We start from the raw sequence: 21,522 nt of genomic DNA, 5'->3' as shown, positions 1-21,522 counted from the left end.
ATATCGTGATACTTTGTATCCCAAAAGGTTATTGATACGGTTATCGAGATATCATTTTAAAAAGGTGTCAATGTCCAATGAACCAACAAGATGCTACTAAAATCTTCCACCATAATATGTTTGGTTATGTGCTCGACACCCCCATCCATTTAGACTGGGAACGTTCGCTCATTCGAAAACAGAGGATTCACAGTCATTCTGTCAGATTTTCAGGGCATTTATAGGTCACTTGCTGTTCATTTTAGGGCATTTCCAGCTCATTTCCTGTTGAGTTTGAGTCACTGCCAATTAATTTGGGTGTTTCCCAGGTCACTTCCTGTTCTGCAACACAAAATGAACAGGAAGTGACCCATAAAATACCCCAAAATCAACAGACAGTTACTGAAAATCAACAGGTAAATGACCCTAAATGGCCCCAAATTACCTCATTGCCTGGCATTGGCTGCCACTGACGGCCATAGACGTTCAATCCGTTTAAAGTGGGAGGGATGGCTGCGAATGTACGAATGTTCATTCGCTGCCACCCTTCCAGTTCAAATGGATTGGACGTCTACTAGTGATAAACTCATTCAAATTCTCAGCAGAAGCTTGTTTTTCTGTTTATTAGTTGTTTGTAGAATATCCTAGAATGATTTCCTGACCAATGTATCGATAATCGTTGTATCGCCATATCGTCAGATCATCGTTATCATGAGATTTGTATCGCAATCCGTAACCGTAGGTACCAAGAGGTTCCCACTCCTATTCTGTTGCCTTTTGTAAATGATGTCACACAGTATTGACGGGGTTCTAAAAAAAAAAAACCCAAATTCTTCTCGCAGTTACGTGTTAGAAATGACATAGTCGTTTCGACGAACTCGTCCGAAGTTTAAATTCGGCAAATCACACTGAGACCTGACAAACTCTTCATCTGCTCTTTAATTAAATAATTGTTAACACACCGCATATTGCTGACATTTTTAAACTCCATGGACGTGTGGCTGGCAAGTTACTACTAGCTAATGGCTATAGTGGAGGGTCATCTCTTCTTCTTTTCCTGCCTATTCCTAGACACTTTTTATTGCCCCCTGCAGTGTGGGACAATAACGGCTTACAACGGTTGGAGCTGGCAAGTATGCCTAGTATAAATGCTGAAAAATGTGTGCTAGCTGGACTCTACACATCTCATTTACAAGCAGTTAAAGTTAAAAAAAATGTTGAAAATTTAGTGTCGCAAATTTGAGCAAACTAAATGATAGCATTTGGCCAACATTAATATCTACATGCTATTCTGAAACTGCTGACAATATATTTTTTAGATGAGCTAATTAAATGTTTTCACGATGACGCTGATCATGATGATGATCACGTCAGGTATCTTTAACTTTTTACGGACCAATGGCTCTGCCACACTGATAATTGGTTTTTTAACTACCCTGTGTCCACCACCGCCACCTCCACTCCTTACTTTTTTGCATCATATACAGTGCATGATGTTATGATTCTGTTCAATAAATAAAAAAAAATAATAATAATTTTCACATAAGTTGTTTATATTAAGATACATTACTTATATATGCTACTGCTTACTATTCATTATATTTAAATATTTAGTACAATACATTAAATACATTTAAGCGTTATTTAAGTTATTATTTATTAGTTGTTGTTATTTTAGGAAACTTGCAGTCACTCATGCCATTTTTATTGCCAGGACAATTAAGTACACAAGTTGCTTGTTTGTTGGCAGCCAACATGCGAAGGTGAGCATCATCGCCCTAGTTTAACTAGTGTTACTGGAGGCCTTTAGTCAATCAAAACATTTTTCGAATATGATTAAATTTTCTCAATGCATGCAAAATTATTTCAGTACAATAAAGAAATCATTTGTGTGTGTACACATGCATTCTTACATCTGTCCTGACGTGCACAAGCTGCTGCATCCCTCTTTACGTGCCCAGTCGAAGGGGTTCCCGAAGGAGCGCTTTCTCAACATGGTTCTCACCAGAATCTGACCAAAACAAAATTTAGCACTTTGCTTGAATTTAGTAATTGAACAAAACACTGTAAAAAAATTCAATTTCAACTATTGTTGCACCGATTGGTTCCGATATGGTAGGGTGGCCAAATGTCCTCTTTTGCCTGCACAAGTCCCCTTTTTTCATCCTTCGTTCGGCGGGGTTTTATAAATTCAGGAAATTGTCTGGTTTTCATTATTTTTCACGGGACCAATTAACGTGTGTTGAAATTGACTGACGCTTTGCACAGAATACTACCCATGGTTCCCCCCACATATAAAAGATTGTTGCTCACCGCCACATCAAAATAAAAGCCGCCAAGCACTGCAAATGAGTTTTTTTTTTTTTTAATATTTAAAAATATATTTTAATTCATAATTTTTACCATTTAACAATACGTCTAAATGAATATATGTTTTTAGCTCGACCTTGATATTTGACATAACGTATAAGTTCTGTATGGCGTGTGTTTGATCCAAATTGTTGCGTCATGGCATAGTATTTTCTAATGTCACTGGTTGTAATTTCAAATGTGTATTTTAAAGTATTTAGAAATGATTTAAGTTGTCAACGGACGAGGGCAATTAACAGAAGGATTATTATTGTTGTGGTAATATACTACGTATTCAGGCCAATTAAAGAAAAAGGGGAAAAAATGGAATAGGAGATGCAAGTCGTACTATTGCTATTAGAAAAAAAAGTCATATTATTATACAGGGGTAATGTAGCTGCATAAGCAGCTAAATACTTTACGTAAGAGTGTTGCCGCCTTTGCTAAAATCAACAATATTGAAGGCATCTTGTTTTTTTAGAATCGGTTTTACAAATAAGGAAATCCTAATTATTTTGCCTCATCTACATCCAATTATTAACCATAGAAGGATTTATACTGATGCTTCCTTGTAGCTCCCAGCTAAGGTACATGTACTAAAAGTAATAATATGACTTTTTTTTTCTTGTGACAATAGTATGACTTTAATCTCGTAGTCCTTTTATTATTTTTTTTATTTGGCCCTAATACTCCATCGTAAAAGTAGACCGTCATGTTCCGAAATATTTCATCAGCATGTCTGATGAAATATTTCAAAAGCTGATGAAATATTTCAAATAGATCTTTCGAGTGTCCCCTTTTTTTGGAAATGAAAATATGGTCACCCTACGATACGGCACTGAAATTACGTCATCGGTATCGGGGAGTGCTGAGAAATAACGCATCAATGCTGTAAAATATGTACTCTTCAGGATTTAGTCCCCCCCCCCCAAAAAAAAGAAGCGCTTATCATCTTTCCCAAAATGGCCACCAATTACAATCGCTGCCGAATAGGGAAATGAAAAAGAAGAAAAAGACATAGAGAGATGTAGGGGGTAAAAAGTTAAAAGTCATTGAATATTTCTTGTTAGAGTAAAGTCCTATATGGTCTTTTGAGTTTTTCATTCTCAAATTGTAATCTGGTAAGTGTAGTTGAATGTTTGCATTTAGCAGTCATATTTTCACCGTATGGGCTTATATTTTAAACGGTGGATAAACACACGTGTTAAACGGTAATAAGGACCAGGCTGTTTTGTCCATTGACACATCTCAAATTTTTTCCTCACCCGAGATTTAAGACTCTTTTTTTGTTGAGTGTGTGGCTCAGGCCTGATACCAAATTGAACAAACATTAAAAAAACAACATGCTGGCCTTTGAGGGCAATTTATCGCATTGGTTGTTATCGGAATCAGGTGCTAAAAAACGGTTTTGGTGCAATTTTTGTTTTAACTTCATGTCACAGTATCAATGTAAAATACAAATGCAAATATACATGTACATGTACCGCATCATAGTTATCATTTCATTCATCTCACGTCTTAATAATTTAGGGAAGAGTCTTCCAAATGTCCCAAACCTCCTAAAAAACAATAACATCAAAATCTCTACCAAACAAAATATGTACATTTGAACAATCATGATGTCCTGTGTTCATCTTTCAATTTAATGAATAAGCCATGATGAAGTGCTCACTGAAATGCATAAATGAGACATAATATTTGGTGCGTACCACTGTTGCCAGGCTCGGAATGTGTTTCACCGAATTCTCCACTTCCTCCTCCGTCACTTCTATCAGCATACAACAATTGTCATCTTCTGGTGGGAGGGGCTCTGCACCATGTCTCGTCACCCATGGGTGCACCTGAACACAAAATCAGCAGTCCAAAACATTCCACTGGGTCCAAGACAGCAACACAGAGGTTGGCTTTATGCAAAAGATTAGCTAATTGAAGCGTGTTCAGGAGTAAAATACAGTATCTTATTTCAAGTAGTTACCTTAATTTGTGGAATTGATATTCTTGTTTCTGGATTCTTGTCTAGCATTTTCAACAACAAATCTTTGAGGTCATCTGATATGTCAGCACTGTTGAAACAATAAAACTCGTATTTGAGTTTCTTGATCATAAATGTGAATGCGTAAAGAAGACTAACTTACTTTTCGGGTAATTCCACTGGTTGCGTCTTGATTTTTTGATGGAGGCTGAGGATGCGCTCATCCATAAATGGACACTGAAAAACAAACAGGCAGATGTTATGGGTCCAACATACCCTTTCAAAGAAAAAATAATATATTAAAATGACTCACCACTCCAAAGACAAAACAATGAAGTGTCACACCCATTGCCCAAACATCCAAAGCCTGCATGAATAGCCAAAGTGTGTGTTAGCATACGAGATTTGATTCCAAGCACGATTACTGAGCTTTGTGTTACTGCTTAGCATCTCCGGAGTGTGCCTGTTAGACAGCTGACTTTTACTTCACCTTGCCTGAGAAGTTCTTCCTAGTATCAGATAGCGTTTCGGGGGCGAGGAATGCGGGTGTTCCTACAGTGCTTGTCAGGAGGGCGTCGGTCCCCTCGAACTGGTTGCTGACACCGAAGTCAGCGATCTTGATGTGTCCATCCTCTCCCACTAACAGGTTAGAGGGCTTGACGTCTCTGTGGATGATCCTCTGGTAATGCACTGTAGAATTGGAAGATTGCATTATCAGAGTTTGTATTAGTTACCGTTGGCATCAAAATGCAGTCAGAGACTAAGTGAATGATAAGTGGATGTGTGCAGGACTCACAATACTCGATTCCCCTGAGCAGATCCTGGAAATAAAAGCGAGCCTGGTCCTCGCTGAAAGGTTTATCTGTTGGCACCTCCATCACAGCACTGAACACAAACACACATATACGGATACGCATGCTATTAGCAATCATAACTAATGAGATTGAACTCATTTCTGTCAAAAAAAACAACAACAACAAAAAACAGGATTACGCTTACCCTTGCTTGACCAGCTCAAACACTATAATCAGAAAAATGATTAACTGTAGTGGCTTTGTCATATTCACATGGTTAATATGACTTTTTTTCTTTTTTAATATTTGTCTACAAATGTGCATGTATAGTGCAGAAGGTAAAATTGTCTGGCCACAACATACCCATGTACAGATGGTCCTCACTGGGGTCATCCAAAACCTGGCGCCAAGTCAAACAGAGATGGAAGTGAAAAGACCCATTTCAAGCAACCTTGTCACTGCACTCAGGAAAATAAGCACTGGTGTGTTTCTTCAACACCCTAGAGTTGTTTGAATTGTATTCATCTATAGTTTTTCATTACCATTTGCTGAATTAGTTTCTGAATTGTAGTACAGTGGTACCTCTACATATGAAGTTAATTCGTTCCAGGACCTTGTTTGTAAGTCGAAATGGTCGTATGTCGAGTAGATTTTCCTTCCCTGGCATGGCCAGACTGTTCTCCCTGTATTTTTCAAACACTGTGAGAATAGTCTGGGACCCAGCCCATTAACGGCCTCTTGAGCAAGAACAAAATCAACCGTCCAATCAGATTCGTTTATTTGTGTGACATGTTCTTAACGAGCAACGTCACTCTTCCACGTCGGAAGTCGTCTCCACAACAGCACAGATCACGAACAGGAGAGCCGAGAATATGTTCCAATCCACGGTAAAATCCGTTTTAAATTAACAAAAACACATAGACACAAGTCATTGACAACAGGCTGTCTCGCTCTAGCCATGTTAAATAAACTTCTCCGTTCTCTGCTCGCGTCGCGCGAGTTGTCGCTTTACCAACGTCACGTCTGCCCGTCGCTGATTGGTCCACTCCGCTGTCTGTTTGCTGTGGCTTGCGCCGCCCTGGAAATTTGACCCGCTCATTGGTCACCAGACTCTATAGCTGGAACAGCGGTGAGTCTGGTGTACTAGGCTAGGTTTTTCCCATTAGAATACATTATAATCCCATTAATTCGTTCCACAACCCCAAAACCTACACTAAATCCTTAATAAATACTGCTGGTACTATTACAAATGGCGATTACACCTAGCAAAACAAATAAATTACAAATAAAATTCGAAATAATGATATAATAATCATTCCTGTAATAGTGTAACGAATCGGGTTCTAATGTGGCGAATGTTTTTTTTCTGTACCTGAACGCACCGCGTGGCTAACGTGACAGAGAGAGGACAAAGAGAGGAAGTGGAGTGGCTGACAAGTTTACTTTCGCTTTCAATGTTTTCTTGAGAACACCGTCAAATTTGGCGGTCAGGAGGCATTTTGTGTTGGATAAGTTCTGAAATAAATGATAAAAACCTGACGAAGCTGGCGATTTCTTTGGCGATGTTACCAGAATAACAATTGTCATCTTAACATATAGCCTAAAGACTGGCGAACGGTGGTCGGAGGAGGGCCGTGGAGATGTTTTGAGCCAGCTCATGGATGCGCTCCCCACGCTCATATTTTTCTATAATTTGCATCTTCATTTCAATGGTGTCACCTTTTTCCTTGTTTGACCAACTGTACCAACCTTTTTGAAACCTGTGTTGATTCCTCTCACAAGAAAATTTGCCGTGCGTCCGTCTGCAGTGCTGTCATGTCGTCTAGCGAGCTAAATTTTACATTGGATGTCAAAAAAGATTGTGTGTCGAAGCGATCGTATGTCGAGGTACCACTGCATATATGTCTAATTGGTCATTCAGAGGTTTTGCATTTGAACACAAACCTCAAAGTAGTTTTACAAACAACTTTAACCACTTAAAACCATGGGTGAAAGTGGGCCAGAACGGTCAGGAACGCAGTTCCGGTATTAGATTCAGGGCAGGAACCCAGTTCCGGTATAAGGTGGTTTGATTCCGAAAATATTGATGGCAACTGACAAAACGCTATGTTAAAAAAATATATACGAAGCTGCCACACATGCATTTCAGATCCAAGAAGAAAACAGTCTACCAACATCAGATTTACATACACAAGTGTTAACAACAAGCATAATAAAGTGCTTGTGTAGCGTAATCCGTTTCCACCGATATTTATTTTATTCTACAGACGGCATGGAGGTTTCCCCAGTTGCTGTAGTTATCTGAGTCTGACGATGATGAGTCACGTCAATGTGCGAATGCACGCAGCAAAGCAAAACACCTGGACTCATTTATCCGTTTAATTGGCTGACATACTGGAATGTGATCACCAGAGATAGTTAGCTCTGATTGGTTCAAATGTGCATGTTTTCTGAAACAGCCAAAAAAAAAAAAAGAGGGGGGGGGGCAATGCAAAAGAAAATGGATCAAATCTTTAAGAGCAAGGAAAGTGTTAAGGAGGCTTATCAATCATATTTAGTTTTATTTGCTCTGTTGGGGAGGTTCAGACCATCTTAGCTGTCAATGTGCACTTTGGACTTACATTTATTCATTTATGTTGGCTACTTATTCGTTTCCTTATGATTTAAAAAAGTCAACATTTGCACGATCTTCAAAATATATATTCCATTACACTCTGCATAATATAAGTCATTTGTATTTATTTTTCTGAATGCATATGTTACTTATATCTTTATGTTTAAAAAACACAACAAAAAGTAAATGTTTACATTATCTTCAGTATGTGAGGAAATGAGGGAAAATAAAAATTAGGAGATAGAGGTTGGGGTTATAATGTAGCTGTTTTAGTTTTATTTTGCAAATCATTGAAATACAATTACAATACAATTTTGAATGAAAATCAATTTTTGTATGTGTGTAACCAAAACAGTTTTCTTTGCATTTCAGTAGTTTTGCCCCCCCCCCCTCCACCACCACCACCCCAAAACAAACAAACAAATAAATAAATAAAATTTCTGGCTCCATGGCGACCTTCATGTCGGGGAGTTCCGGTAAGAAATTCTAACCACTTTCACCCTTGCTTAAAACTAAATTAATTTTATTTGACTTGATAAATATATAAAACGTTCATTGAACGTGACTTGGAATGAAAAGGTTAGTCAGGTAGGTGCCTGCAAAAGGATATGTACTTGTTTTTCAAATAGCATGACAAAAATGGATTGAATTTACATGTTTTTTTCTGGATTGAATTTGGGGCCTGGGGAGGAAAACAATCATGATTATCGAATAAAGTGTTAGCATTGTGTACTTTAAAACGATGTTTAAGTCTTAACATTTAACATGCTGAACTACAACATGTAGGGCAAAACACCAGAATTACAAACACTAATAACATACCACTAAAAGTAAAATATTAAGCATTAACTTATTTCAATATCAATGTATTAATGTTTTTTTTTTTTTTTAGATTTTTGGAGTCCCCGCTGAAGGCCAAGGCACCTTTAGCTTTTGCAATATGGCCTAATGGGCAATGGTAATAATAATGGTAATAATGGGTGAACCAATTACCTTATTATAGCTTTCAATTTAAATAGGCTACAAAAGCTAACAATAATCAAAACTGTTAATCACCTCTACAAGTTTGACCACATTAGAATGGTCCAGCTTTTTCAAGATGGCAATCTCTTGGTAAACCCGCTCCAGGGGCCCTTTGGGCTGCGGGGTCCCCTCGGGGAATGCTTTGGCCCCCCGAGGGGGTGGTCGTCCTGACGAGCGAGAAAATACATTATTATCATTATTACCGGTAGTAGTGATAGTAGTAGTAGTAAAAAACTAAAAAGGTGTTAAAAAACAGCTAATAGAATTCATATGCTGACTTACGTGGGAAACCTGCTTGCCTCATCAGCCTTTTCTTGGACAGAACCTTCATGGCCTACATGGATGTGAAATGAAAAAGTATACATTAGTCAACAAAAAAAAATTGGTATACTGATGCAAATACTTGTTCTTATGTAATTTTGCGGTGCTGAATCCAAATCTGACCTACAGCTTTTTTATGAGTGTTACATTTTTTTATTTTTTTTATTTTTTGCAAATCAATTTAAAAATGTTTATTTGCAATAAAAAATATATCTATATTTCTAAGCAATATTTTTAATGGAGTGGGTGTATAGCTGACACTTAAAATAGTCCAGAAGTAACAATATCTACAAATAATGCCTGTTATGCCAAATTTTAGACAACTGCAGACACAGGAGACCAAAAATAGGTACAACATAAAATGTGCTGTACTGCACTGCTGCCAAAGTGCTCCAATTTGTGAAAATGACCTAACTATGAAAAGCCACTGTTGACAATGTTTCAGGAAAAAAAATGCATATAACTATCCAAAGGACTGAAAGGCTATATTGGTGTTGGGTGAAAATATATGAAGATTCTGTATAAAATACCCCTATTAAAAGATTTAAACTAAAGCATACAGAAAAAAAACTGATGGTCGATATGAAATCAGCGACCAAAAGTTGTATAGAATAAGTTAAAAACGAAAAATTCATGCGATGGAAAATGACCCAAAAAATCTTGGCGAGTGTTATCATTCATTGACATTGGTGACGGAAAGTATGAATTTCCGAAAAATTACTCCATCCAATTTTGTCTATAACATGTTACACTGTCAATAATGTTCAAACTGTACATAAAACATTGTGTGTGTAGGTAATACAGGTTTTTAGATTGCGGAACTTGGAACTATGGAACTTGGAACTATGGAAAAATCTATAAATACATCCGTAATGGCGTTCAACTAGCGCCCAAAACAAATATGAGGTTGTACCATACTTTGGTGCTTTTTACCCTAACATATGCTGCATTGTTTGTGGGACTTTTTTTATATATATATAAATAATACTGTCTTCAGTTACCATGATAGTGATTTAATCAGCAAATATGTCATGCAAGCTTTGCCCTTTGGAAGAGTCATTAAAATAATCCGACATTCTGTTTGTATCATGCTGCTTAATAAGAATTGTAGCAGCACACGGCGCAAGCGTAAAATGTTGCACTGATGTATTATTGCTCATGTGAGAATTTCATGTGTGTGGTTCATGTGAGAAGATTATGTGACAATCGGCAAGGGATGCAGACAAAATGAGAGAAGTGAGAGTGTACATCAATGTTGTGTATATTTATGAGTGTTGTGTCAAGCATATCAATGACTCACATAGTAGGTGTTGTCGTCTTCGTTGTAAGCCAGCTTGACAACACCGTAGGAGCCCTGTGGTAATTCAGGCGAGGGGAGCAAAACAGAAAATGTAACAGGAGCCATTGATGTGAGACGGAGCAGCTGTCAATGCTTTATGGGTGCCAACTTATGAAGAATAACACACAAGATCAAATATACAAACATGCGGAGGAGGGATAGGAATGGAACACTAGTGCTGTAAGCATTACCTCTCCCTGTGTCCTTCATTTTTATTTCAGGCTAATTAAGGAAATTGAGATTATTACTTCAAGCTCTCACTCACACGGAGTAAAAACTAGACTTGAATACATGCCTGAGGCCTAGGACACAAAACCAGATTGGTTTCAATTGAGAAGAGCAGATTGGAGAGACAGTTCCAATGTCACTACTTATCTAGTTACAGACATAATGCACATTAGGAATGGGGCTAAAAGTCAAGCATTAAGAATATCTATCTATTCCATTTCCAAAGAGCTTTAACTCTTTAGAGTCACAGATATGATGGAACCTATTACAGCTGATTCCGGGGGAGATACTTCGTTAAACTTGGACTGATCTAAAGTTAATTGCAATGCAAATAAAGTGGTACCTCTACTTACAAAATTAATTGGTTGTGGATCTGGAAGTAGTTCCGTAAAAGTGTTGCTTTCGTCAACGATGACAAACAATTTTTTCATGACGATGACGTCACGATGACGTGCTAAAAACGTGTCCTGGGAGACTAAAACATAACCAAATGGATGCCAGTTGTCGTCTGATTAGACGAGAACAAGATGAAAATTTGCCATAGTTTCCGTCATAAGTTCACAATGTGTTTTTTTTTTAAAAACGCATGTGTAGTTAGCACGCATCTTAGCAGTATTAGATCATGTCACTCATGTGACGTGCTGCACCTCCCCCCAACCCCCTCACGCCCCACACACAGGCCCATTCCAGGGTCCTTTTGTGAAACACGTGTCAGGTGATGCTACGTAAGTTTTGATTTCTTATTTTGGCTATGCCATGTTGCTTTAGCCTTTAGAGGTCAATGCTGAGTGATCATTACACACTAAACTGATTTGTAGCGTTATCACAGTGTTTGCATTAACATTAGCATTTAGCAATTAATGTGCTGTTTTTCTGCTGACTGTGTATTATCATCATGAAGATGTTGATGTCATTGTAGACTACAATTATGTGCTTGTCTGTCAATAATCATTCAAAAATGTTTGTAAACCTTTTATTGATTTATGTATTCATGGACGAAAACTTTTGACGTTTATAGACAAAAACATTTTGACAATTGTCGACTAAAACTAGACGACGACGAACACATTTCGAAATAACTAAAATATGAATAAGACAAATAAGTATTTTCGTCCAAAAGACAAAGACGATAATGAAAAGGGCTGCCAAAAAAAACAAACTTGAAAATTCTTTAAGTAGAGACGTTTTTCATGTAAATGCCCTAATCCGTTCCAAGCGCCCCAAAATTCAGACATAAATCTTTTATAATGCATTAAATTGCACCACAAAATGAACCAAATACACATTATAATAACATTATTGCGCAATACACATAAAATCAGAGTTGTGCATAATCGAAAAAACAAAAATAGAGTAAAGAATAAAAGTTAATACACTCATGTAAAGCTGTTGGAACATGAGGGACAAATGAAAAGGACGCTGGGATACACACATAAAGTAGAGGTCCCTCTTAGCCAATTGGATGCAAGGGAAGATGCTAGGCAATAGCCAATGTCAGAGCAGCGAGAAGTATGTTACGTTCAGTAAACTCTGGGAGCTTGGAGTACCAGCCATACTGTGTTTTTGCCTTTCTTATCCTGAAATTTCTTTGATAACAAGAGGTAATGTATTTCTGTTAAGGCGTGTCTCAACCTGAAAATTCTGTATGTAGAGACGTTTGTAAGTATAGGTACCACTGTAGTAGAAAAATTCAGTTTCTTGGCTTAACTTGCTGGATGTTTTTTGTCATTTGGGAGGTAATCAGAGTCCCACAGAAAACTCACTTAAGCACAAGGAGAACATGTGAACTCCGCAAGGAAACCGAAATTTGAAACCAAAAAGTACACTGGGATAACGATAGGCGTGTCCATCCACTCATTTTCACTCGTCCTTGTCTTTGTATATCGGGAAACACCCTTTTACTTTGACATTTTTGGTCTCAGCTAAGGTTTGTTGAGTAAAGACGAACAGTTAGAAAACAATTTATTTCATAGCATACAGCATTTTGTGATAAAATATAACTATTAGTCAATATTAAATTAATTATTCTTTTTCTTTCCAATGCTATCTAGGAATAATACTGAAATGTTCACCTCTACATTTTTTTTCAAACCAAGAGCCATTTATACTAAATAGAACTGCAAATCTACATTGACAAGTAAGATCCACAGAGTCTGGCACAACTCTTTGGAGAGTCCTATTTATACCGGCCCCTCATCCATCTTAGAACTCTCTAGTGGGCCGGCTGGCTCGTACAAAGCTCGGGAAATGAGGACATCCGGAAGGGAGATGTCAGAAAGCGCACTGCCTGTTCCACTCGATGAATGCTAGTTGACAGACAAGCGGTAGGCGGAAGGAAGAAAGTGACAGAGGAGTTGGTGAATGGAAGCAATCTGATGGTACCTTTCCAATCTCATCTTTCAACTTGTACTGGTTGAGTTGAACGCAGTCCTTGAGGAGCAGCCATAAAGAGAGAAGAGCAGAACATGTTATATTTTCAAATAAATGCAGCACTCAGACGCTTAAGGAGAAAAAGCTTTTAGAAATGTTTCAAATATGAGCGACAAGGACATTCTATGAAAGCTGGCCTTGCATGTATTAAATGCTTTGAACAGTTTTGTAGAGAAAAAAAATATTTCAAGATTTTGAACAAGCAAGCATTTAGTACATCATGGATCTACAAAACTCCTATTACAGCAACCTGTGTATTGACTGAATCATTCTTTACTTATTATGCAGTGTGTCTACGACTCCACAGACAAGAATTATGGTGCAGCGTTGAAGAACATTCTGTCCGACGGACATTTTTTTTACTTCCCAAACAGCGGGTGCCAAAGACAAAGGAGAACAAAGGCACTGCTGAGAAGCATATGAAGCTAGACTACAGAGAACAGTTCGCCAAAGAGGGATAGAATGACTAGGCAAGTTGCTATTTTTAAATGTAGTGTTGGTACTGCAGTAGCAGATTAAATATGATGCGTGCGCCAAGTATAAGACACGGAACAAACTCTATATTATCCATATAGTGAAAATGGTAGTGTTTCTCGTTGAGAGTTAGAAGTCAGTAGGATTCACATCACAGCTACTAGTTGCGGGAGGGTGCTTATACAGTATGTCAATTCCTACCTCGATTAATTGCTATTCATATGTCTTCTAACATCTACTGTACATACGTATACAGTGATACCTCTACTTACGAACGTCTCTACATACAGAATTTTCAGGTTAAGGCATGCCTCAACGGAAAAATATTGCCTCTTGTTACGAAAGACATTTCAGGATACATAAGGCAAAAAATACAGTATTGCTGGTATTCGCAGCTTCCAGAGTTTACTGAACGTAACATCCCTTTAGCTGCTCTGCTATTGGCTATTGCCTAGCGTTCTTGGCATCCAATTGGCTAAGAGGGACCTCTGCTGTGTGTGTATGTGTATATCTCAGCGTCCTCTTCATTCGCCCTCGTATTCCGACAGCTTTACATGAGTGTATTAACTTATATACTTTACTCTGTTCTTGTTTTTATACATTATGCACCACTCTGATTTTTTGTTTATTGTGGAATAATCCAATATTTACATGTATTTGCGACATGTCCTGATGCATTTAATGCATTATAAAAGATTTATGTATAAATTTACATTTACATTTATATGGAAAACGCGTCTCTACTTACGGAATTTTCAGGTTACGAAACTACTTCCAGAACCAATTAATTTCGTAAATTGAGGTACCACTGTATATATCTGCTAGGACTGTAAAAACGTACCTTTGCATTCACAAAGATCACACTTTATCAGTGGGACATTGATGCTTTTGAGGCAAATGGAGATAAGAAAAAAGAATGCACTGAAATGAAACTTCTTGGTCAGGACCAAAATTGAGGAAACCAAGGCTGAAGACTGAAAAACTAAAATTATCTACCAATCCAAATCGGTATAAGTGTGAGCTCTGGTGTCTTTGGTAATATATAGGCATATTTGAATTTTGAATCAATCAATAAGCCAATCAATAAACTAAAACCACTTTTCATGTATAGCCCAAACTGCTCTACATATAGTAAAACATGAGCAAAAGTAACACACATCATGTATGCCACCTACAGTGGGGCAAATAAGTATTTAGTCAACCACTAATTGTGCAAGTTCTCCCACTTGAAAATATTAGAGAGGCCTATAATTGTCAACATGGGTAAACCTCAACCATGAGAGACAAAATGTGAAAAAAAAAAAAAAAAACAGAAAATCACATTGTTTGATTTTTAAAGAATTTATTTGCAAATCATGGTGAAAAATAAGTATTTGGTCAATACCAAAAGTTCACCTCCTTTGTTGGCAATAACGGAGGCCAAATGTTTTGGGCAAAACGGACTTTCAACTCCCTCCTCACCCCGTGGCGTCAAAATGATAACAAGAACGGGAGAGCAAAAATCCCAGAAACACACGGGGGCACCTAGTGAATGACCTACAGAGAGCTGGGACCACAGTAACAAAGGCTACTATCAGTAACACAATGCACCGCCAGGGACTCAAATCGTGCACTGCCAGACGTGTCCACCTGCTGAAAAAAGTACACGTCCAGGCCCGTCTGCGGTTTGCTAGTGAGCATTTGGATGATCCAGAAGAGGACTGGGAGAATGTGTTATGGTCAGATGAAACCAAAATAGAACTTTTTGGTAGAAACACAGGTTCTCGTGTTTGGAGGAAAAAGAATACTGAATTGCACCATACCCACTGTGAAGCATTGGGGTAGAAACATCTTGCTTTGGGGCTGTTTTTCTGCAAAGGGACCAGGACGACTGATCTGTGTAAAGGAAAGATTGAATAGGGCCATGCATCGAGAGATTTTGAGTGAAAATCTCCTTCCATCAGCAAGGGCATTGAAGATGAGATGTGGCTGGGTCTTTCAGCATGACAATGATCCTAAACACACAGCCAGGGCAACAAAGGAGTGGCTTCGTAAGAAGCATTTCAAGGTCCTGGAGTGACCTAGCCAGTCTCCAGATCTCAACCCCATAGAAAATCTGTGGAGGGAGTTGAAAGTCCGTGTTGCCCAACGACAGCCCCAAAACATCACTGCTATAGAGGAGATCTGCATTGAGGAATGGGCCAAAATACCAGCAACAATGTGTGAAAAGGTTGTGAAGAGTTACAGAAAACGTTTGGCCTCCGTTATTGCCAACAAAGAGTACATAACAAATGTGATTTTCTGTTGTTTTTTCACATTCTGTCTCTCATTGTTGAGGTTTACCCATGTTGTCAATTACAGGCCTCTCTAATATTTTCAAGTGGTAGAACTTGCACAATTAGTGGTTGACTAAATACTTATTTGCCCCACTGTATTATACATGTTTTACACTGTCTTTTTTCCACACACAAGCGTATATATTTTAGAAATCAGGGAAATGAAAAATAGATGGCAGTTGGGGGACCTATACAGTATAACACGTCAAGTAAGACCAGGAGCATGACGTCCACCTTCAGTTAAATAGTAAGCACGAGACATTTACACCATACGAGCAATGCACACCGCAAGCTCTCTCTGGCCACCCCCACGTGCATCCCACGTAAAGTATGGTTTGGCAACCCGATGTTAGAGAATTGTGAAATCTCTGCATAATCTTCCTTCTGTAAAGTCAGTCTTTGTGAAATGGGCAAAAACAGTAAAATAATGCGTCCAAACTACTTGGGGATTCCTCCTCAATGAGTAAACTGTGTTGATAGTCATCCACTCTCCTCAGATTATTGGACAATAGCAAAGTAAGCAGGTACTTGCATAATAAGGCGAGGTAAAATGTCACACTGTCGACAATTTCAAATATGCTAATTCGCTAAATGACATTTAAAAGCAATTGCAATCAAATCACAAACCGCATAACCAACAAACTTAATTTTGTCACACATTTACGACCTTTGTTAGGCATGATGTAGTGCTGATGAAATGGAATTATATGGTTTTCCTATAAAATAAAACACACCAAAGAGGAAAAACATTTAAAATGTAACCCATGTGATTTTATACGATACCTGGAGGTCTGTGATTGAGACACTGTGGGATTCCACAGTGGGCCTGCGAGACAAGCGTGGAGAGGAGTGGGGCGATGTGATGGGGGAGTAGGGTAACGACGGATAAATGTAGCGACCATTGAGTCCCGGGGAGGTGCAGGGGGATGTCTGCGTTTGCGAGCGTTCTTGCAGTGACAGTTTCCTGTCAGACAGGTTCAGCCGGGCTCTTTGCTCCTCACCGGCTGGCAGCAGAGCCTCTGAGCGACCGACTGTGTGAGAGAGGAGGTCACAGGACAGAGTGGGGAAGGGTGGTGTCGGTGTTTCAGAGCTGTCCATTTCTTCTACCTAAGATAGGAGGAAATATTTGAACAGTGACTAACACAAATCATAATACTATAGCAGTTACAGTGGAACATGTAGGCTTCTTTTTCCTACCACAATGACAATATCAAAAATACTTCGTCAACAAACAATTTTTAAATGACAAAAACGTAACGAGCTAAAAACATGGCTTGGGAGACTAGAACAGAGCAAGACGAATGCCAGTTTTCGTCTTACAAGACGAAAATGAGACGAAAATGTGACATCGTTTCAGTAACATGTTCACAATGCTTGAAATTTTCATATTGTATGTCAGCTTGCATCATGGCAGTGTTTGGGTTTTGTCACTCATGTGAGATGTGCTAAGCCTCTCCCTCACCAACCCGAGTTTAGGACGTGTCTTAAGTAGTGATGCACGATAATACATTTTTCAACCGATACCGATAACCAATAATTTCCTCCTCCTTCCAACCGATAACCGATAATGTCAAGCCGATAATTCTATTAAAAGATTTATGTAAAATTTTAAAGTATACACAAAAGAAAATATTACTGTGCAAAAATATAATTTATTGCTCTTTTTTTCAACATAAAATATGAACAAGTAGTCAATTCCAACATCTAAATAATGACAGATTGTCTGACATTGTGTAATGGTAAACTTTTGGCAACAATTACTTAGCGTAAATACCTAAGTTGAACAAAAATGCCTTTATAAGTAAGCCATTCCTAACATATATAACATTACTACACTGCAAAACACACCTCCTTAAAACTAGTCAGTTTTAAGTGTAAATCTATTGGACATAAGTGAAATTATCTGCCAGCGCTTCAAGTGTATTTCTCTCAGATTTCTTGGAAGAAAAATAGCTACCTGAAAATAATCTTAACAGCCTTATTTTAAGCAATACATTACTATACTAAATCCTTAAAAAAAATAAAAAATAAAAACTTGGAAGAAGGAAAAATATTGAATAATATTTGTGGCTACAGAATATTATTGCTATTTCATTACAACAGGAATGTGCATATTTAAATTGATAAGGGTTAATAAGTGCCATTAAGTTTTGATTATCTACTGTGACTGTAATTGAGCAGACAAATAAGTTAAATAATTTGAAAAGTGATTGCTAATGTAATATGCTTTGTTGCACACTGTGAAAATGATTAACTCAAAAAAGAGCAAGATGTCATGTACTCATTCTGCAGCGCTTTATTTACATTTATGGCACTCACGACATTTGCTTTACAGCAGCTAAACTGATACACGGTAGTACTATTTGGACAGAGTTGGAGCTCGCATCCACGTGCGTGTTGTTTTGTGCCTGAGTTTTGTTAAGCCGAAAATAATTGCAGCGTTACAAAGTCATCTGACCGCTCGTCATTTTACATACTGAATGCATTATTGACTGGCTGACTTCGTTTTCTGCATGTTTAAATTATCATCTAACCACTGTGCCGTCATGATAAGCTTGCTTACTGGATATCACTTGTCCAAATGTCCGTGGTGAAAATTATGTGATTGGCATGTTTTTCATGAATAACGGTGGTCGTATAAACTGCATTATTTTTTTATCCAGGGCTTTGGCTCTCGGGTCATTTCGGTAAAAAAAAATCGGGTCCTGTCTCGGCGGCGACAGCTATGTTCGTACCGGATAATCCACCCCGCCCCTGCCGGTTTGCCGCGGCGTATTCGGGGCCTGGCTCTGCTCGCACGCCGTGGGGAACGCTGGAGAAACCAGGGTGTTCGCCGGAGGTCCCGAAGACGGGGAACCGGGCTCGGCCCGCCCCGCCTACGGAGCAGCGGCCTGCCGGACCGGCCAGAGCGGCGGGCTCCGTCGGAAGACGGCTACTTGCCGATTATCGGTCTCCAATCGTGCTTGTGTTTAGCCTTAGATGCGAGTTTACCACCATCCTTGGGCTGCATTCCCAAACAACCCGACTCTGTATCGTCACAAGCCCCGTAGTTTAACTTAGTTTGTGTTTACAATAGCTTTAGCATTCCCGCTAGCAGCAGCCTCGCATTTGTTCCAAAAATCTTTGTAATGCAGTTTTAAATGGCTGCTGGGTTAGCGGTTTTGAAAGAGGACGATTTCTTTCTGCCTCATGGAAATTCTGCGGTGCATGTTTCGCAGATGGCGAGAGCGTCGTTTTTTTTAGTAACAGCCGCCATAATATACAACTGCTTCTTGTCGTGTAACTCCGCCTCCTCAGCCCCTCCTCCCTCAGGGGCTTCAGAGAGGGGAGGGGCTTAAGGAGGCGGCGTGCTGAATTCTTCGGTTGCGCACATTTGGCGCTAAATCAAGTATATAATTATCGGATTGCATTATCGGTTGAATTTTTTTATTATCTGGATTATCTGTGTGACATCATAAATGCCATTATCGACCGATAATTATCGGTGACCGATATTATCGTGTATCTTTAGTCTTAAGCTAGGCTGCGCTCCATCGTGCTTGTTTGGAAACATGGTAAAATTTGTTTTCTTGTCTTGGCAAGAGAGAATATGTAATCTTGCCTTAGCCTTTGAAGGTCTGTGCTAAGTGATCATTAACGCTAAATGTAATCCTACTTTTAGCCTAGCATTCGCGTTAACATTAGTATAAGCTTCAGAATGGCGAGCGTCCTCTGAAAAGACTGGCCAGTCTAGCAGAGCCACTTGGCTTTTCTGGTCAGTAAGTCTTTAGGATGTTTTATTAAAAAAAAAAAAAAAAAAAGTTAGCATTTTATAGCATTTAAGCAAGCGGACTATTGCTATGTAAGTTGTTCTTTGTCGTACTTAGATCCTTATTTAGTTTATTTTTTATTATACCGTTGGAGGCTCAGCTCAGGTATTTTAATTTTTATGTTTCTTTTCCGATTACTCGATTATTCGAACTAATTAGTTAATCGATTAATTGACTACTAAAATAATCGATAGCTGCAGCCCTAATTAAAAGGCCTGCCAAAAACAACACTGCCTACCACAAAATCTGGCATTTGAACAGGGTTGTGAAAATATTTCATATCCATCCTTCGAACGTCGACAGGTAACAAAATGAGAGGAATTTGAGCAATGTCATCTTTTAGTTGTGTTTCATCCTACCTCCTCCTCCCCGTCGGGCGCTCCAGATGGTCTGCTTGGTTCACATTCTGTCACCACAATAAGGGACTCCATGGGATCTGGGGACGGCGTTTCAGAGTGGGCGCTCAACGGTGCTGCAGAACAGCTGCACAGCAAATCGGGGAGCGGTTGTGAAGGTTGCGGTGCTGGTGCATGACCGCCGCAAGCAGCAACGGGCTCAGAGGCAGGCCAGGCAGTTACGTGACAAGGGAACATGGTGCCTCTTTGCAAACAGTGACAACAACTGCTCCATCAGATGGAAACCTCAAGGGAGTGATGCCTAAAAGTAAAAGAGAAAATATATTTCTAACCATTGAAAACACAATGTGACTTGGCATCGCAAACTGAGTTGGAGGTTGCGCAAATTTATTCTGAGATAAAGGATAAAAGGCAATGATGCTTTACTGAGTGAAAAATGTCAAAATTGGCATTTCCTCATTGAACATGTCATAAACACTTCTTTTATCAATTCAAAGTTCCATGACCATAAAATAAAAATAAAAATAAATTTTAATTAAAAATTGTATTTGTAAAAGGTACTTACTGACAGAAATTATATACAGTGGGGAGAACAAGTATTTGATACACTCACAATGGGAAAACCTATTGGCAGTGTATCAAATACTTGTCCTCCCCACTGTATATACAGTGGGACAAATAAGTATTTAGTCAACCACTAATTGTGCAAGTTCTCCCACTTGAAAATATTAGAGATGCCTGTAATTGTCAACATGGCTAAACCTCAACCTTGAGAGACAGAATGTGGAGAAAAAAAAAACGAAAATCACATTGTTTGATTTTTAAAGAATTTATTTCCAAATCATGGTGGAAAATAAGTATTTGGTCAATACCAAAAGTTCATCTCAATACTTTGTTATGTCCCCTATTTTGGCAATAACAGAGGCCAAACATTTTCTGTAACTCTTAACAAGCTTTTCACACACTGTTGCTGGTATTTTGACCATACGAAGCCACTCCTTTGTTGCCCTGGCTGTGTGTTTAGGATCATTGTCATGCTGAAAGACCCAGCCACGTCTCATCTTCAATGCCCTTGCTGATGGAAGGAGATTTTCACTCAAAATCTCTCGATGCATGGCCCTATTCAATCTTTCCTTTACACAGATCAGTTGTCCTGGTCCCTTTGCAGAAAAACAGCCCCAAAGCATGATGTTTCCACCCCCATGCTTCACAGTGGGTATGGTATTCTTCGGATGCAATTCAGTATTCTTTCTCCGCCAAACACGAGAACCTGTGTTTCTACCAAAAAGTTCTATTTTGGTTTCATCTGACCATAACACATTCTCCCAGTCCTCTTCTGGATCATCCAAATGCTCTCTAGCAAACCGCAGACGGGCCTGGATATGTACTTTCTTCAGCAGGGGGACACGTCTGGCAGCACAGGATTTGAGTCCCTAGCGGGGCATTGTGTTACTGATAGTAGCCTTTGTTACTGTGGTCCCAGCTCTCTGTAGGTCATTCACTAGGTGCCCCCGTGTGT

General features: G+C 38.8%; 1 protein-coding gene across 1 annotated transcript in view; it reads right to left on the bottom strand.

Annotated features, from left to right (window-relative positions):
* The window catches only part of LOC130905504 (calcium/calmodulin-dependent protein kinase kinase 2), a 44,217-nt gene that overhangs the window by 14,388 nt on the left and 8,307 nt on the right, over positions 1 to 21,522 (bottom strand). The window contains exons 2-16 of the mRNA XM_057818993.1: positions 20,007 to 20,304; positions 16,622 to 16,945; positions 13,002 to 13,049; positions 10,353 to 10,406; positions 9,014 to 9,065; positions 8,765 to 8,898; positions 5,458 to 5,494; positions 5,300 to 5,321; positions 5,097 to 5,185; positions 4,791 to 4,990; positions 4,614 to 4,667; positions 4,464 to 4,537; positions 4,304 to 4,391; positions 4,038 to 4,169; positions 1,893 to 1,990 (exon numbers count right to left, since the gene is read on the bottom strand). Of these exons, the coding sequence (XP_057674976.1) occupies positions 1,893 to 1,990; positions 4,038 to 4,169; positions 4,304 to 4,391; positions 4,464 to 4,537; positions 4,614 to 4,667; positions 4,791 to 4,990; positions 5,097 to 5,185; positions 5,300 to 5,321; positions 5,458 to 5,494; positions 8,765 to 8,898; positions 9,014 to 9,065; positions 10,353 to 10,406; positions 13,002 to 13,049; positions 16,622 to 16,945; positions 20,007 to 20,240 (1,640 nt within the window). The 5' untranslated portion in view covers positions 20,241 to 20,304. The remainder of the gene's footprint in view (positions 1 to 1,892; positions 1,991 to 4,037; positions 4,170 to 4,303; positions 4,392 to 4,463; positions 4,538 to 4,613; positions 4,668 to 4,790; positions 4,991 to 5,096; positions 5,186 to 5,299; positions 5,322 to 5,457; positions 5,495 to 8,764; positions 8,899 to 9,013; positions 9,066 to 10,352; positions 10,407 to 13,001; positions 13,050 to 16,621; positions 16,946 to 20,006; positions 20,305 to 21,522) is intronic.

Source organism: Corythoichthys intestinalis, chromosome 17 (genome assembly GCF_030265065.1).
Source record: "Corythoichthys intestinalis isolate RoL2023-P3 chromosome 17, ASM3026506v1, whole genome shotgun sequence".
NCBI classification, from domain to species: Eukaryota; Metazoa; Chordata; class Actinopteri; order Syngnathiformes; family Syngnathidae; genus Corythoichthys; species Corythoichthys intestinalis.
The sequence above is the reverse complement of the archived record's forward strand: the minus strand, read 5'-3'. Positions and strand labels throughout refer to the sequence as shown.